The sequence below is a fragment of the Brassica napus genome, chromosome C4 (assembly GCF_020379485.1).
Source record: "Brassica napus cultivar Da-Ae chromosome C4, Da-Ae, whole genome shotgun sequence".
NCBI classification, from domain to species: domain Eukaryota; kingdom Viridiplantae; phylum Streptophyta; class Magnoliopsida; order Brassicales; family Brassicaceae; genus Brassica; species Brassica napus.
The window spans coordinates 2,836,716-2,852,726 of record NC_063447.1 but is presented as its reverse complement, the minus strand read 5'-3'; the positions used below and the strand labels follow the sequence as shown (position 1 = coordinate 2,852,726).

General features: G+C 38.4%; 4 protein-coding genes across 5 annotated transcripts; all 4 read right to left on the bottom strand.

The window, feature by feature from the left end:
• Positions 1-105: 105 nt before the first annotated feature.
• Positions 106-3,323, bottom strand: LOC106431537. 2 transcript variants are annotated; one of them, XM_013872331.3, is made up of 8 exons: positions 3,072-3,323; positions 1,871-2,605; positions 1,588-1,795; positions 1,340-1,504; positions 1,083-1,256; positions 831-998; positions 616-732; positions 106-532 (listed from the first exon to the last, which is right to left on the bottom strand). In XM_013872331.3, exons 2-8 carry the CDS (start codon positions 2,572-2,574, stop codon positions 248-250), a joined length of 1,821 nt encoding a protein of 606 aa, XP_013727785.1. In that variant the 5' UTR covers positions 2,575-2,605; positions 3,072-3,323; the 3' UTR covers positions 106-247. The 2 variants fall into 2 exon arrangements, with proteins under 2 accessions (XP_013727785.1, XP_013727786.1); XM_013872332.3 differs by having other exon boundaries at positions 1,871-2,595; positions 3,072-3,304.
• Positions 3,324-5,098: 1,775 nt separating this feature from the next.
• On the bottom strand, positions 5,099-5,940 carry BNAC04G02600D. Its single transcript, XM_013872366.3, has one exon. It carries the CDS (start codon positions 5,661-5,663, stop codon positions 5,316-5,318), a length of 348 nt encoding a protein of 115 aa, XP_013727820.1. The 5' UTR covers positions 5,664-5,940; the 3' UTR covers positions 5,099-5,315.
• A 16-nt stretch (positions 5,941-5,956) lies between these two features.
• Positions 5,957-9,012, bottom strand: LOC106431571 (transcription factor bHLH48). Its single transcript, XM_013872365.3, has 6 exons — positions 8,278-9,012; positions 8,099-8,215; positions 7,953-8,018; positions 7,133-7,201; positions 6,972-7,043; positions 5,957-6,276 (listed from the first exon to the last, which is right to left on the bottom strand). The coding sequence occupies exons 1-6, from the start codon at positions 8,725-8,727 to the stop codon at positions 6,103-6,105; spliced, it is 948 nt and encodes a 315-aa protein (XP_013727819.1). The 5' UTR covers positions 8,728-9,012; the 3' UTR covers positions 5,957-6,102.
• A 656-nt stretch (positions 9,013-9,668) lies between these two features.
• On the bottom strand, positions 9,669-11,728 carry LOC106431535 (transcription factor bHLH130). Its single transcript, XM_013872327.3, has 6 exons — positions 10,908-11,728; positions 10,571-10,815; positions 10,298-10,441; positions 10,155-10,220; positions 10,003-10,071; positions 9,669-9,918 (listed from the first exon to the last, which is right to left on the bottom strand). Exons 1-6 carry the CDS (start codon positions 11,299-11,301, stop codon positions 9,859-9,861), a joined length of 978 nt encoding a protein of 325 aa, XP_013727781.1. The 5' UTR covers positions 11,302-11,728; the 3' UTR covers positions 9,669-9,858.
• Between the last annotated feature and the right edge of the window lie 4,283 nt (positions 11,729-16,011).

Sequence of the window (16,011 nt, the reverse complement as noted above, 5' to 3'; positions counted from 1 at the left end):
GGAAACTCAAGACAACATCCTAATAGCTCGAGGAAGTTATTGTGGTTGCTGACTCTAGCAGATATCACAATATTCAATGTCTTTACCGTTGAATAGGTCAAAAGATTTTTATTTTCAGTTATTAGGTAAAGATTTATTTTTAGAATTGGCAAAATTTTGTGTTTTTTGGTTACTGGATATGGCATAAGTTCATAGTAACCACACAAACTAATTACACTTTTAACTTGGTTTCCAATGAATCACCCAACTAAAACCACACTTGTCTAAGAAGCTTGTATCTTTCATTTGAGGTCGCTGAATCAGTAAAGTCACTTGAATCGTCTACGATGGATGTAAGAGGAGAGTCCAGTTCCTCAAGCTCCTCGTCGCTCGTGTACCCTTTTCTCTGTATCATAGACACATTCCTTGACATTTTCCCTGTAAGATTTGAAACTTTCTCTCCTACATCCATGGTCGACGGAGGCGTGTAAGAAACTGAGGAAGCTGCATAAGGGAAGCTTTCTTCTAATAGCAGCTTCCCATCACCATCGCTCTGAAAATATATAAACAAAAAAAAGATGTTTAATAGTTTAAGAGAAGTAAAGAGAATCTTAACTTTTGAATTCATTTGGATACGTCAGCAGAGTTGAGCTCTTCTAGGACAGCTCCTGGTACATGATCTGGACAGAACTCATCAGGAGTGAAGTTGCAGAGTATTCTTTTGATTAATAAAAGATTGATCGATGGACATATCTGTTTTGTAAAATCAAAAGATCAATGAAGACTATTCAATGAAGCTTGTGAATGGGATGGACTAACTTTCCATAAGATTACATATGTATCAGACAAACCTCTTCTCTAATGGAACTCTCCATTAGCATGTCTTTTGGGAGCATAAGAAGATCACTAATTTCATTTAACAATACAAAAGCTTTACTACTATCACTGCCTTCACTTTCATCGTCATCTTTGTTGTTCATGCCGAACATTTTAGTGAGGCATCTAGACCAGTTACCAATCTGCAATGGATAATAAAGTGACATTGGATTAGTCAACTATCTAACGGCTATAAAAGAAACTGAACTTTGTTTTGTTTTGGTTACCGCATTTTTGAGTTGTGCTCCTGATCCAAAGCTCAACTCTCCAGCAGGAATAGGCACAACGTTGGAATCAAGAATAGGATCAGAGACCGGATCAGTTGGAATCTGATGTTCTGACTCCCGCAGAATAGCATTGAACATAGCTACATCGAATCTACTGATACACTTCTCCATCACCTGTTTTTAAAAGACAAATAATAAAAAGACTCTTATATGCCATTGTCAAGAACATAAACAAATGTAAAGTATCTGATTAGTACCATTCTAGCCAAAACAGGTAAGCAGCCACATTCATGCCCCGCGCCTCTCACAGGACAAAGCCGTTGCAGAGCTTCTCTGAAAGCACTGTTCCACAGGCTAATAGAAAAGGCTCCTTGCTTCTCAGATGAGTTGCTTTCAGGGGATTGCATATAAGGAGTAAAGACCTTAAAAAGATAGCAGAAGCAAAACTGAGAGATGCTTCAATAGACAAAAACTTAGAAAGAAGCTCTCAATCTTTTTAATATACCTGCCACCAAACAGATTCAACGATTCTAGTGAAGACCCAGTGTTCGATTTTCTCGAGTGAAGTAGTAAACGTTTCAGTTTCTTGCCAATCCTCCAAAAGCTTTTGGAGACCTTTCTTCTCTGCATCACCATTTGACTCATGCGACTTACCAAAGGCTTGTGAAATGATCTCCCTTAGAGATATGATGTTTGATAACCAAAAGGTCAACCTAACAAGAAAAAAATGTATTTATAGAGAGTATCAAGATGCTGAAAATGTTCAACTCATTAGTCTTTTTTTATACCTTGAAACATCATTCCCACAAGATCTGGCAACCAAAACAAGACCAGAAACAGAGTTCGTAGCGATCCTAGCACGCTTTTCACGAGTGAGATGCTTACAGGCATGGATGTAGATTCTGGAAAGACGCCTAGCTGGCGTGTGAAGCTTGTGCGCGGAGCTAGAATGGTCCGGAACAACAGAGTAGAGAGATATCTCGAGTGAGGCAACTTCTCTAAGCTCCTCTTCAAGTCTCCCGATTCTTGTCTCGAGATGATTGATCTTCTCTTCCTCAAAGTGTTCACCACTGTTCTCTGTTACTACATCAGGGGACTCGTTCTCGCTTCCAGTACTAAGAGCACCATTCGAAGCATCTTCCCATACATCGGCATTGACACCTTCCCGAGCATCTTTAACTTCTTCTTCTTCATCATCATCATCATCTTTGGATCCATTTACACTGTGATCTTTCTCTTTACTCTCTGTTACATCATCCAAGTAACGGACATCTACGGTCTCGTAAGCCTCAGATGGATCTGAGTGTGTGGTTGAATCACTAGCTACTACTGTAGGGAGATTGTTAGAATCTTCGTTAGCGTTTAAGTCCTTGTGTTTCTCTTGTTCTGACAATCTTTTCTGGCTATTCTTCTTCTGCAGCTTCTGATCTTTTCTTCCGTTCTTGGTCGATCGCTTTGACTGGACATTGTTGGTTGTTCTCCCCTTCATCATAAGGAAACGATCCAAGAAGATCTGTTTTACCCTACGGAGAAGAAAGAAAGATGAGCAAAATGATTAAAAAAAGAGCTGAATGTATTCATGTTCCTGAAAAGGAAATAACATAGTGGAGGACGAGAAGGACATAATCAGACTTGCTATGTTTTGTCTTAAGTCTACAGTAGTATATGAACAAGGTGCTTGATCTTAACGTAGCGTTCTTAGCGAAATATAAGAACACGTCTCTTAACTTTTAAAAAAGTTAAGAACCGGCTCTTAAATAAGAGTTTTAAGAACCGGTTCTTAGTTTTTTAGTTAAAAGTTAAGAGTTGGGTTCTTATATTCCACTAAGAACCCCACCCTAAAAATCCCCAATAATCATGATTAGGGACTTTGGTGAATTTTCAGACGTATCCAAAAAGATATCAATAGCAGAGCATGAACAACCATGACGTCACTTGAGAGTTCAACAACTTAGTAAAGATTGAGGGCAAAAGAAAAAGAAGACTTACCAGTGAAGAAACAGAGCAAAGTGTGTGTTTTACATTCAAGTCATGACTCTCTTCAAGACGGGTTACTTTGATCTCCTCAAGAGTGAAGTCTACTCTCAGATTTGCTGTTCTTTACCTTTAAGCCAATAATAATGCTACTTTCTCTCTTACATATGGGAGAGCCGAGTGGGGGAAATTATGGTTTCTTTCTTTTTTTTTTGTCACGAAATTATGGTTTCTTTCTTTAAATAAATAATAACGTGGATCGTGTGCGATACGGACAGTGATCATTGTCGTGAAAACATGGAAGGTTGTGTCGGTGGCTCGACTGTTCCACCGGAAATAGCCGGTCACATTACCCGAAATAGTAGCTTTTTTAGCAAAAGAGTCACTTTTCGCTTTCGTCCAAAACGTTCTCACTGACTCCACCGACACCGACTTCAAATTACATACCACTACGACTACAACTGTTCATCATGTTTTTTCATGAATTGGTGCAATTTACAACAGAACATCTGCGTGTACCGAGGAAAAAGATAAGAGGAACAGAGGTTCTTAACATGGCTTTACACTAGACTCTTCTTTGGTTCTCCAGTAAAAAAAAAAAGACTGTGTGGAGACTGAAGAGTGAAGTGATGTCATCTTAGTTCTTACATTGATTTACTAGTGCTATTCAATACTCTCGGGAGACAAACACACAGAGAAGGAAATGACCACAGCAGTAGCCCTCTCGATGTGATGCGACTACGATTGTCATATAATATTTCATGAATTGCTGAGTTTTACCAAAGAGCATCTGCATGTACAGAGGACATGGATAAGAGAACATGTTCTCCCACATGGCTTTACAGTGGACTCTTCTAGGGTCTCCGCTATGTGAAGTGATGTCTTCTTACATTGATTTACCAAAAGCCTAATCGTTTCAACATGCTAGACCATTACACTCTCGCTGAGCAACCCACACTGCTTAAACTAGAGCATATTAAAAGAGGATACTATCAAACCACACTTGGGGAAACTAATCAGAAGATTTGGGAAACTACTTGAAATGGCAGTGATTCAATACAATCCAGAGAACCTGCGGAGATAAAGAGGTAAGCCGTCATGTTTTCTAAACCTTATCTACTCAAAATTAAGTATCCTCAACTCCAATCTAGAGACCTATTCAAGTATTTGATACCAGTTCCCCCACAACTATTTCCAAAGATCAAAATCAACATTCACACGCTATTCACAGCCCAGTATTTGCAAGAAAAAAAAAACGCTCACAATTCAACACCCATGCATTCTTACTGTTAGCCCTTACGGAATTGTTCAAACAATTAGCACTGATGCAATGAGCAGTAGAATCCTAGTAAATTTCAAAACTGAAGATACTGAAATCTAATAAAGGCTGATGATACCAATGAGAACTCTACTCCAGGATCCAACACTGAAGCAAAAAAAACCGAACAAACGGAAATCTAGTGAATTGCAGCATCTAACAATGGCTGATGCGAGAAGAGCTCTAAACCACTTTAAAGCATTACCAATCTGATATGTGAACGATGCACAAAGCTACAATCATAACATGAATAGCGAAACAGAGGAACCTTCTCCTAGTTACAGCTATACTATCAGCCTGTGAGACTACATCAACAACTTACATGTCTAAAAATGGATCTGAACAGGCTAGGCACCAGGAAGCACTGGATAGCAATCAATAGGCGACTTGAACCATATGAAAAAACACCAATCAAATTTCAGATGTTGATCAAAACAAGCAAGTCAAAAGAGACCAAAATTTGAGAAATGTGACACTTTTATTTCATCATTATCAACAAAACGAGGATATAGAAACGAAGTTCCTATTCAGGTAGACCTAACTATCTCCAAGTCTTCGTGATCGCCACAACAAAAGACATACCAGATCAAGCATATCTATCCACCATTTGGAGAAATGCTCAATCAGAAACATGTATACTAACGAGCAATGCTTAAAGCATGCCAATGTCTACAAAACAGAGGAACACTCTTAAAATCCTAGTTACACAAATGACAAGCAGATATCATCAGGAAAGACAGAAACTTTCTTTATCAATAGGCAAACGAGCAAATCAAATTGCAGATGATATTTGTATCAAAACGAGCGAATCAAAAAGTGATAAACTTTGAGAAATTGCAAATGCGTCGAAACAGTTAAAAGACAAACTTATTTCATCATTATCGACATCATAACAAAAGAAGTTCTCCACCAAAGTCTTCGTGATCAAGCTCCGGTGATGCTCAATCGGAAGAATCTCCGGCGAGCCTCTCCATCTCGAGACGTTCCAGGGCCTTCTGATGAGCCCAGGTCTCGATCGAGAGATCAGGTTTGGCGTTGAGCCCGACCCCGAGGATGACGATCGTGAGGAAGCTCGTGATGTAACAAGGAAGCTCCCAATCCTCCCATTTGCGCGACTGCCCCGGCGGCGGAGGAGTGCGGTTCATGAAGTAGCCCTTGGGCCGCTCCTCGTGGCCCGGCGTGGCCCAGCGGCTCGGGCCGGCGGATGTGGATCCGGACCTGGAGAATATCCGGTTTCGTAGCGTCTTCGCTGCTGCGACGGTCAATGACTGCGTCGACGACGGCGGCATCGCTTCGGTTTCTGATGTAACAAAATGAGGAATCTACAGATTCGTCGAAGTGTTCAGGTTATATACCAAACCAATGGTTTACTTCACTCGAATCCTGGACCGAGAGATCTGGTTTGGTTATCGTCGGTTTGATTAGAAGCTTACCCAGCTCGGTCTATTGTTTGGTTTTTATTTATTTTTCGGTTCAGCAAGTTTAGATTCGGTAATTATCTACCAATAATAGCTCTAGATTCATCATTTTCTAAAACGAATCGGTTGAGCATTAATGGATAATACTGGGACACGACGTCGTATTGCGCGGTCACAGTGAGTTCACTGAGTTGTTGAGACGTTCTGAATTATACAAGGCCAAGGTAAGTTCATGATCATTTTTTTCTAGCCTCAGGAGATACATTTCTCATATGTATATATACATAGGCATTGTCAACTAGTTTGGAACTTATAGCTCCATTTTCACCCGATTTGGGTGCAAAGTAGCTGAACCCATCAAGAAATTGCCTTCATGATGATCCTCTTCTCTCCCCCATGCTGGTTGGTGGTAACCATCGAGAGACCACTGTTGCAGCTGATGATAAGACTCTCCGTTGAAGCTACCATCCATTAGAGAACCGTTCTGCAGATAGAGATAAAACAACTTTTAACTTCTGTTAGAGATGATTGTATTACCAACATCCTAGATTTCTTCTTAGTCATCTACTGAACATTATCTTAGATTCTTAATAGACCAAGATTTTAAAATTGGTGGGACCTGGTTATTAAATGGTTTACAAGCTGTAGAAAGAGGAGGTCATTTAATAAGAAGTTATTTGCAGAGAAACAAAATCTGATTATCAGATTGGATAGGTGAAACTCGAAGCAACAAGAACTTAAGACTTAGACCCACGCACAAAAAAAATAATTGTGCAAAAGATAACAAAAAAGACACCATCAAAGACAACAGAACAGGAGGTGGTCCTTGTTTCTGAATCCTGACCCATCTTTGTGTGATATTATTGAGAGGACTAATGAGTCCTTTCTTGAGTCATTGCGTTAACAATAGGCTCTGTGTTCTAGTGTACTGGATGTGTATTTATTTACGTTGATCTACTTCTTTAAGCCTAGTCTATAATAGAGTCGACTAATGTTGTATCAATAAATACCACCAAAATTTTCTCTTTTTGTGATACAACTAAAAAGGTTACTCAAAGAAAGATAGAGTACCCTAAAGGAGAAACATGGTCAACGAGAGAATCTTTCTTTTGAATCTTTAAATTTTTGTAGAGGAAGATCACATGGACCATTGAGACTTATTTGCAATTAGATACTTACTTGTGAAGCCAATATGCTGTCGAGATTGAAGTCGGTTCTGGGGTTCACTGCAGCAAGTCTCATAGATAGCATCTGAAAATAAGAAGAACACAGTTACGTGACATTGTCCCACCAATTTTACTTGCAGACTATTTTAGCTTATCGTTTTATTAAGCTCCCACCTCTACTTGATGCTGTAAAGATTGCACATGGTTAATGATTTCATCCAGCACCAATGCAGTGCCCTGAATCTGCAGGTCACAAAGCTCATTTTCTGGTAAATCAGAACATAAAAAAAAATTAAACCATAGTCCTAACTAACATGTAAAACGGCTTCTACAATTTCAACTCTTTTCAACGTAACATTTCCATTAAACGAACCAGAACATCAACACCTCTTGTTCATAAACAAACAGTCAAGTCCCAAAACCCCACACAATTTACAAACTGTTTTAAGGAGTTGTCACTTATCATCATCATCTCCCTCCACCAATAATGGCTGGCTAAACTCCAAGATTTACATACATATCGATTAGTTAGCTGTCTGCAAGAGTGTCACATCATGCTTCCAACCAATTAGGTATAGTAGGACTCAAAAGCATATAACCAAAATATTAGTGACTATACCACACTCCTCTCTCTCTCTCTCTCTCTATTTGATAGATACCAAACTTATTAGAGACGATACTACACTACTCACCCTCCTGCAACTTTTTTTCTACTTAATATCAGAAGATGGACCCCAAACACGCACTCTGATCTCCATCTATCCACCAAAACATGTCCCCTCTACGAAAAAACCTTAAGGGCACAATCCAGCTAGCATTCACACATAATAAAGCCATTTTCTTCATTTATGGAGTAAGCTTCAAGCTCAATGAATAATACGCTTTAAGATGAGGAAAATAAAGACCTTTTTAACATATAGTAAATAAAAAGAAAGATTCTGACTTTGACCACCAAATGAAGATCTAAATTAGTCTTATTAATCTAGGGACAAACCTTGTCACAGCCTGGGACCAGTTCTTGTAGCAGCTTCATTCGTGCGTTTATCTTCTCCCTTCTTGCCTATAATCAAAGAGTTAACATATCCACTAACTAGATGTTAATACGACGACGTTTAAGAGATGTGTAGTAGTATACTTAACTCGTTCTGCTAAGCTATGATTATCAGTAGCTTGACCACGACGAGCTCTAACGTGAACGTACGGAAGCTTCTCTGCTTCTTCTTCAGAGCTCTTGGTCTTCTTCATCGAGCTTTTGACCTAAAAGTTAAAGGTATTAGTGACTTGTGTTACAAGCTATCAGGATTGATTTGATTAATCACCTTCTTCTTCCCACGTTCTTTCCTCTTGTTACGATTCTGATTCTCCACCGTTGGATGAGAAACGAACCGCTGAGATGAATCGGTCTCATCAGGCTCGGGCTTGACTCTACCGCTGAAGCTCGAAGGTGCCACGGACTCGCCGGAGAAGTTTCCGTTTTGCTCTGCAGCGATCACCGAGAGGTCCGGGGGAAGATTCAATCTCCGGAACGGGTGGAGAGTAGGAGGAGCGATGTTTCCGGCGGCCTGAGAAGACGAAGTGAAAAGCTCCACGGCCTGAGTCGCCGGCATCTCGAGCAGAGCTGTGAAGGAACCGGTGTTCTCCGGCGGTAACGTCGCCGCCAGTTGCTGGATTTCGTCGCTGAAATTGATCGATTCGAGTCCGGTCATCGGTGACTCTCGGTACGGCCCAGCGCCGGAGCTAACTCCGAACATTTGGTTCAGATGATTCATAAGAAGGGAAATTAACGCGTAAACCGGACTTAACCGAGTTAAATTTCAGTAACAACACAGAACCGACCGACTTTATCCAACTCGCTTTAGTTAAACTGGTTAGAGCTTCAATCTCTCTCTCTCTCTCTTGTTTCTTGGAGAAAGTCTTTTTTTCTTTGTTAGAGTGTATCTCTGTGTGTTTCGGGAGTAAGAAAGATTACTTCAGAGCTATTTGGAGTGAAGAGAAAGCAACGTTTGCTTTGGAGTGCGTCTGCTAATAGAGCCAACACAAATTTAGAGAGGGAAAGCACCCATTATGATGGAGAGAGAGACGCTTTGGACCCCAATGTTTATGAGTTGGGCCTTTGTGCTTGGTTCTATAAATTTTGAAATAAAATGTCACTACTCACTAGAGTTAGTGGCTTGGTGGTGTCATAGAATTTTGCTCATATCATGTAGATTTTTAATGAAACCTTATTTTTGGATATAAAAAATGGAACCTAATTTTACTTCCAAAGAGACGATGATGTCAGTGCTAAAACTATCTCCCATAACACTCTATTTTTTTCTATAATTTATATTAGAATAGAATAAGTTTATTATAGAGTAATTTTTGCTCCAATGATCTTAAGACTCAAATATAGAAAATGTCATTTTTGCACTCCAAATATAGAGAAAAAATATAATATTTTTTAAAAAAATTATTCTATAATAGAGTAATTTTATTATAGAATAACACTATCATTGAAGCAAAAGTTACTTTATAATAATTACTCTATTTTAATGTAAATTATAGAAGAAAAAATAAAATTTTATTGGAGATGTTTTTAGGCCGTGAGATTTTTAAATGTGACATAAGAAGCTATATCTTCATCTCACCGGATAAAAAAAGAAAATTGCTTAAAACAATCTTGGAAAGTACTGATATTACTATAATTGATGGATGTAATAAACAAAAAGAGAGAGAAATGATTGGAGTCCTATATAATTGCTTATAATATGGTGAAAGCAAATGCATTTTTTGCTAGGAGCTTACATATAAGACAGTTTGTTCTGTTTCGGCTAAAAAATATTCAGACATTACATTGTGTCTATCTTATCCCATTCTCTCTTTGCTTTCCTTAGTTCTATATACACAAGCCTTGTTGTGCGCTATATCAAATTCTTCTCCTTGTTCACACACTTGCAGTTAGCTCTGTTCTCGTTTAGAATCTGTGTAAACCAACATTATAAAAAAAGTTTCAATCACAAACCGGTCCTTTACTTTCTTTTGTTTCACGATGATCACTAGGTTACCTTGTACTGTCTTTGTAAATCTTTGATGTAATCCACAGCTAAATCCAACATATCTGAAGTGTTCGTTTGCTATCGAACCAAAGAGATACCAAAAAAAAAACTTTAATAATGCAAGAGAATCCTCATTACAATAAGTATCGGGACTAGTGTACCTTGTCCATGTTAGGAACAAGCTCTTGTAGTTTCCTCATTCTTTCGCTTATCTTCGTTCTTCTTACCTGACAAGTGACATTATAATTTGTTTCAAGTAACTATTAGACTTCATAGATTCAAAACTAAGTATTGTTGAACTTACCCGTTCAGCAATGCTTCGAGGATGTGTGGCGCAGCCACGTTTGGCTCTAACTTTACAAGGAACAGAGTCTTGTAGCTGCAGATACTTATCCACTGAACCCACGTCCGAGGCTGACTTCGCTAGACTCAAACGATGCGACATTATCTGTAATAATATAATTGAAACTATCATTCATTGCTCTAATAACCAGCTACAATGCATGTTTGTAATGTCTAATAGTCCCAAGAACCAAAATAAACCGGTTTTGGTAGAACTAAACCAGAGTATAGTTACCTGAGCTCCGTGAAACAACTTTCCATCGTTCTCTGTTTCTCTTTTGAGAGAGGACAAGTTATCAATGAAGCTGGACGGATCATTCCAATGGCTAAATTGAACACTCTCCGAGTCTATTTCAGGTATCTGAGAGAACATTCCCAGAGAAGAAGGTGGCCTTGAAGAGAGGCTGCTATGGCGTCTTAACCCGTTGGGAAGAGATGGACTCTCTTCCTCTTCTTCTTCTTCACCAACGTAACCATAACCTGCGATTGTAAATATAGTAGAAGCCATTAAAAAGAGTGAACTTTGGGATCCAAAGTGTCAAACTTTATTGTTTATTGTTCCAAAACGGTACCGTTTTGATCGGAGAGGTTTGTGAACATCCCGGCGGGCGAGCTGCTTTGCCGGAGAAGATGTGATTCAGCTGGTCTCGTGTGATGATGATTATTCATACTCAGAAACTGATCCAAACCAATCGTGTTCATCATCATCATCCCGTTACTCTGTTTTGGGTAGTGCGGCGGCAGACCCAGGAAGCTCGACGGCTCTTGCTGCGGCGGAGGAGAGGCGGCGTATGAAGCAGGAGACTTGTTCTCGAACTCATTTGAGTTGAACACAGTCTCGTCGTTGTCGTCTACGGAAGCGGCGAGAACAGAGCTTGGCGCAGATCTAAAGCGAAGAAGACCCGACCCGGAAGAAGAAGATACGTGATTCGGGTCGTAGAGATGGTTTTGAGTATTTGAATCCATTAAAGAAACCAACTTGCGACGAGCTTCGCTTCGCTTCCCCTGTCTCAACCTTTCGCTGTAATGCTCTGTTTCGTAACGTTTCAGTAAGAACAACTTTGGGGATGGGTTCTTGTTGTGTCACTTTCTCGAGAGAAATTTGATTTCAGCTTGAGATGTAAGCTTGTGGATGAAGGAAAGGAAAGGAGGAGAAGAAGGAAGAAGAACGGTGGGTGAACAGAGAAGAGGGATAGATGATGATGAATATTTTTTATCGTCTTTTTGCTTCTGAGTTTCTGCTTCCAACTTTAATGGCTGAAGATAGTGGCGGATCCTGAGAAAGTCTTGAATCCTTTTGCTATCTGCGGGTCCTCGCGACTACGTAGCGGCTCGTAATACTTGTGCTATTTGCGGGTCCTCACGACTACGTAGCGGCTCGTGAATGGTCATTTTTTTTTTTTTTAAATCCAAAATATCCAGAATTAATCCGAAATGTACTTGTAGTTAAAAACTTCCGTTGCGCATGGCCTAAAAAGTATATAACTAAAAGGTAAATGAAAAATTAAATATAAAAGTAAAGTAGATGAGGAAGACGTCGTTTTGAGCCGCCTGTGACGCTGAGTCACGGAAATGCCTTTATCTTTTTTTTTTTTTTTTTTTTTGACAACAAGACATTTACAGACTCATATTGACTCTGTAAACCAGATCGGCAACTCCGCATCTATATGAACGACGAAAAACGGTTGTTTCCTAGCACTACGTGCCAAGCTATCCGCCCGTAGGTTCTCTGTTCGGGGTACATAGATGATATCTGAGTTGTGGAAGATTCTTCGTAAAAGCTTAATATCTTCCAGGTAGCTTTCAAATGCTGGCCATTCTTCTGGTTCCGAAACCATCTTCACCAATTGAGAACAATCCGTTGCAAACGTAACCTGAAACTGTCGTAAGTTCTTCATACATTCCATTGCCCAAATCAATGCCTCCACCTCCGAGTGAAGAGATGATAGACACGCCCTTACATTCCTTGCCCCTAATAAACCATCAAAACCCAGTAAGGTACTATACCATCCTTGTCCCGAAAATAGTTCATTTTCTTTCCATGAACCATCTATAAAACACCAACGTCCTGTAGTTTCTAATGTGTGTCTGGTCAGGCTCTCCCTTTTTTGATCAGTGACTATCTGTGCTTCAGCCCAAAGTGTCGATTCCAGTTCTGCTAATCGAAGTGTTTCCCTTGGATCCATATCCAGATTACTAAACACCTTATTGTTTCGACCTTTCCATATATACCATAATATCCACTCGAATTGGTGATCGTCCATCTTTGGAGTAATTCTCCAAAAGAGATGATCCATGTTACCAAAAAACGAACAAGTAGGAAAAAGGTCTGGATTTGATGGTATCTTAGATAATGCCCATACTTGACGTGCTGGAGGGCATTCAAAAAATACATGATTTATTGATTCATTCGGGTCCCCACATCGAGTACAACAAATATCTCCTTGTATTCCTCTCCCCTGAAGATTCTTCATTACCGCTATACAGCCTGAAAGGAGTTGCCATAAGAAATGTCTCAACTTCGGCGGGCACCGCACTTCCCAACAGAAAGCTTTTAACTTATCCACTGTAGGTCCATAAAATTCTGGTGGTTTTTCCTTATCAGGATAAACCCGTTCCAATTGATATCCAGATTTGACCGAATATTTTCCATTATTAGTGAAATGTCATCCATTCCTGTCGTCCATCGGATTTCTACTTAAGGGAATACTTTCAATAATTTGTGCATCATGAGGATCCACCAAAGCCCTAATTGCCTCAAGATTCCAAGTTCGGGATTCCAAATTAATGAGGGAATCCACCGTGAGATCTGGGTAACTATTGTGAAGATTTTTGTTTGCTGGTCTCGGGCGAGTGGCTGGGATCCAAGGATCATTCCATACTGAAATAGATGAACCTGTTCCCACCCTTTTAATTAGTCCTTTACAAACCAGAGATCTAGCAGAGGTCATACTTCTCCAGCCATATGACGGAGAATAAGATCGGATCGGTTCAAGGGGTGAAGCATTCCTATAGTACCGTCCTTTAAAAACTCTCGAGAAAAGAGTATTTGGCTTCTCAATCAGCCTCCACAGTTGCTTTCCAAGCATTGCCGTGTTAAAATCCATAAGATCCTTAAAACCTAAACCACCATTATCCTTAGGGATGCATAACTTATCCCATGATTTCCAATGCATACCATTTGTGCTCCCTCCTGGACTCCACCAAAATTGAGCTACTGCACTCGTTAATTTTTTAACTGTAGCTTTTGGTAATCGATAAACAGACATGACATGATTTGGCAGAGCCGTAACCACCGACTTAATGATCACCTCCTTTCCCCCTTTAGTAAAATATCTAAAAGTCCATCCACTAACCCTATTGTTCAAGCGTTCTTGAACAAATCCAAACACTTGAACTTTAGATCCCCCAAGGATTTCGGGTAACCCAAGATAAGATCCCATTCCTCCTAGATTCTGAATACCCAAAATATCTCTCAACTCTTGCCGACTGGACTCTACAATCTTGTGTCCAAATTGAATTGAAGATTTTTGAAAACTAATCTGTTGCCCTGAAACAGCCTCATACTCTTTTAAAATCCTGAGAATAGTTTGACATTCTTCTCTATTCGCCTTATAAAAGAAAAGGCTATCGTCGGCAAATAGCAAATGAGAGATTGTCGGACAAGCTCTCGCTACTTTCATACCGGTTAATTGTTTCTCCCTCTCCGCCTTCTTAAAATTCACAATTAAAGCCTCAGTACACATTATAAATAAATAAGGAGACAAAGGATCCCCTTGACGTAGCCTTTATCTTATTTAAAAAGAAATGTATATTTTTGAATACTTTTCCTGTATTTTGAGTGTAGAGTTTTAAGACGAAAATACGTACTTTTAATACTCGAATACATCAAAAGAGTATGTGAAGTAAATACATATGCTTAATCAAGTTTCCCTAGTTTTTATACTGATGGACCCGTCACCCGTGAGTAACGATTTGTGCTTCCCTACAAATGTTGATGATACTGATATATCATATATCACTATTATATTATTTCTTGTTTTTAACTTTGACATCCACCAAATATCTTATAAATAAATATTATCTCCTTTTCATTTTAATTGTCATTCCAGAAGTTTATATACACAAATTAATAAAATAAACACGCAACCATATTTTAATCAATTGAAAAATAAAGTAAAAAAAAATTATTAATAAATTTTGCATTGAAACTCTAAAACGACACATATTTTGAAACAAATTTTTTTTTCTACAACTGCAACAACAGTTAAGTATGTGCAGGGGCGGATCTAGGATCACAACTAGCTGGAGGCACACACAATTTTACACTATATATTTTTTTTTTAAGATCGGGGGCACTTGTACAAATATCAAACTTATTGTTAAGAAATTTCAAAAGTAGATGGGGGGCATGTGCCCCCGTTGCTCATGCTCTACATCCGCCCCTGAGTATGTGTATAATAAGATTATTGTTATCATATATCACTATTATATTATTTCTTGTTTTTTACTTTGTCATCCACCAAATATAAACAAATTTGTGTATAATAAGATTATTGCTATTTTGTGACGTAATGTAAAATTTATGATGTACAAACAAAATATTTAATGTTAAATCGTTCAAAGTATCATATACGATTATACACAAAAGATTTAATCTAATTACTTAAAAACAAGAAAAACGTCATTCAGGAACCAACAGTCATAGACTTCGTATTCAACAGTTAATATTAATTTTCACGTTCGAATAATACATTTAAGATCTATATGACCTTAACAAACTCATATATTCTTTGTTACTTTCATGCATTTTATTACATTTAATATTGTCGAGTACTATTATTTTGTCCCATCGGAATATAAGGAAAAGTCAGAAGTTAGATCTTCTTCTTAATATGGTTAAAAAAACACAAAACATCCTATAAATAGAAAGAAACTTTGTCGGAGGTACAGTTCATAAATTAGGGTTCACGGACAACCTGCAGCTTCTACACGATCGCGACGAAAGAGACATTACATTGGGAACGAGATACTTAGGCCTGGGCGTTCGGGTACCCGTTGGCATTCGGATCGGGTTTTTCGGATTTTCGGGTTTACGCTTCTAGGTCCCGTACTAAAATTTTATTAGTACGGGTCGGGTTCGGATAATAACACTTCGAGTTCGGTAATTGTATTGCATCATAAAACCCATAAAGTAATCATAAATCGTACGGATTCGGGTTATATCGGTTCGGTTCGGATATAACCAAAGTAAAAAACAAATTTTTTGAAGTAAAACATAAAGAAAAACATCTAAATTAAATAAAAATTAATTTATCACATATAAAATTGATAAAATAACAATAAAATGTTAAATCAAGCATGAAAACAAACATCATTTATAAACAATATGTATTGCCTTATAGAGAGTAGACTTTTTATTTCAATGAGCCAATTATAAAATACATATTTATAACTAATTGTGTACTTAAATCATTTATTAGAATTTTAGTATTTATTATTATATATAATATTACCACAAATGTTAAATTTAATAATTAGAATACTTATATATACTTCAAAATATTTATATTGACTATTAATTTCAGATTTTTCGGGTTACCCGTTCGGGTTCGGTTAATAACACTTCGGGTTCGGATATTTTTTGTACCACCCTAAAAAACCCGTTCGGGTATT

Excerpts from the sequence above, each read along its gene's own strand:
- LOC106431537 (XM_013872331.3), bottom strand. The coding sequence starts at position 2,574 with ATGATGAAGGGGAGAACAACCAACAATGTCCAGTCAAAGCGATCGACC. Across the intron at positions 1,505-1,587 it reads TTGAATCTGTTTGGTGGCAG|GTCTTTACTCCTTATATGCA; the intron begins GTATATTAAAAA and ends TATCTTTTTAAG. Across the intron at positions 999-1,082 it reads GAGCACAACTCAAAAATGCG|ATTGGTAACTGGTCTAGATG; the intron begins GTAACCAAAACA and ends TATCCATTGCAG.
- BNAC04G02600D (XM_013872366.3), bottom strand. The coding sequence starts at position 5,663 with ATGCCGCCGTCGTCGACGCAGTCATTGACCGTCGCAGCAGCGAAGACG.
- LOC106431571 (XM_013872365.3), bottom strand. The coding sequence starts at position 8,727 with ATGAATCATCTGAACCAAATGTTCGGAGTTAGCTCCGGCGCTGGGCCG. Across the intron at positions 7,202-7,952 it reads TGGTCCCAGGCTGTGACAAG|ATTCAGGGCACTGCATTGGT; the intron begins GTTTGTCCCTAG and ends TGTGACCTGCAG. Across the intron at positions 7,044-7,132 it reads CTTTACAGCATCAAGTAGAG|ATGCTATCTATGAGACTTGC; the intron begins GTGGGAGCTTAA and ends TCTTATTTTCAG.
- LOC106431535 (XM_013872327.3), bottom strand. The coding sequence starts at position 11,301 with ATGGATTCAAATACTCAAAACCATCTCTACGACCCGAATCACGTATCT. Across the intron at positions 10,816-10,907 it reads AAACCTCTCCGATCAAAACG|GTTATGGTTACGTTGGTGAA; the intron begins GTACCGTTTTGG and ends TTACAATCGCAG. Across the intron at positions 10,442-10,570 it reads AGTTGTTTCACGGAGCTCAG|ATAATGTCGCATCGTTTGAG; the intron begins GTAACTATACTC and ends ATATTATTACAG.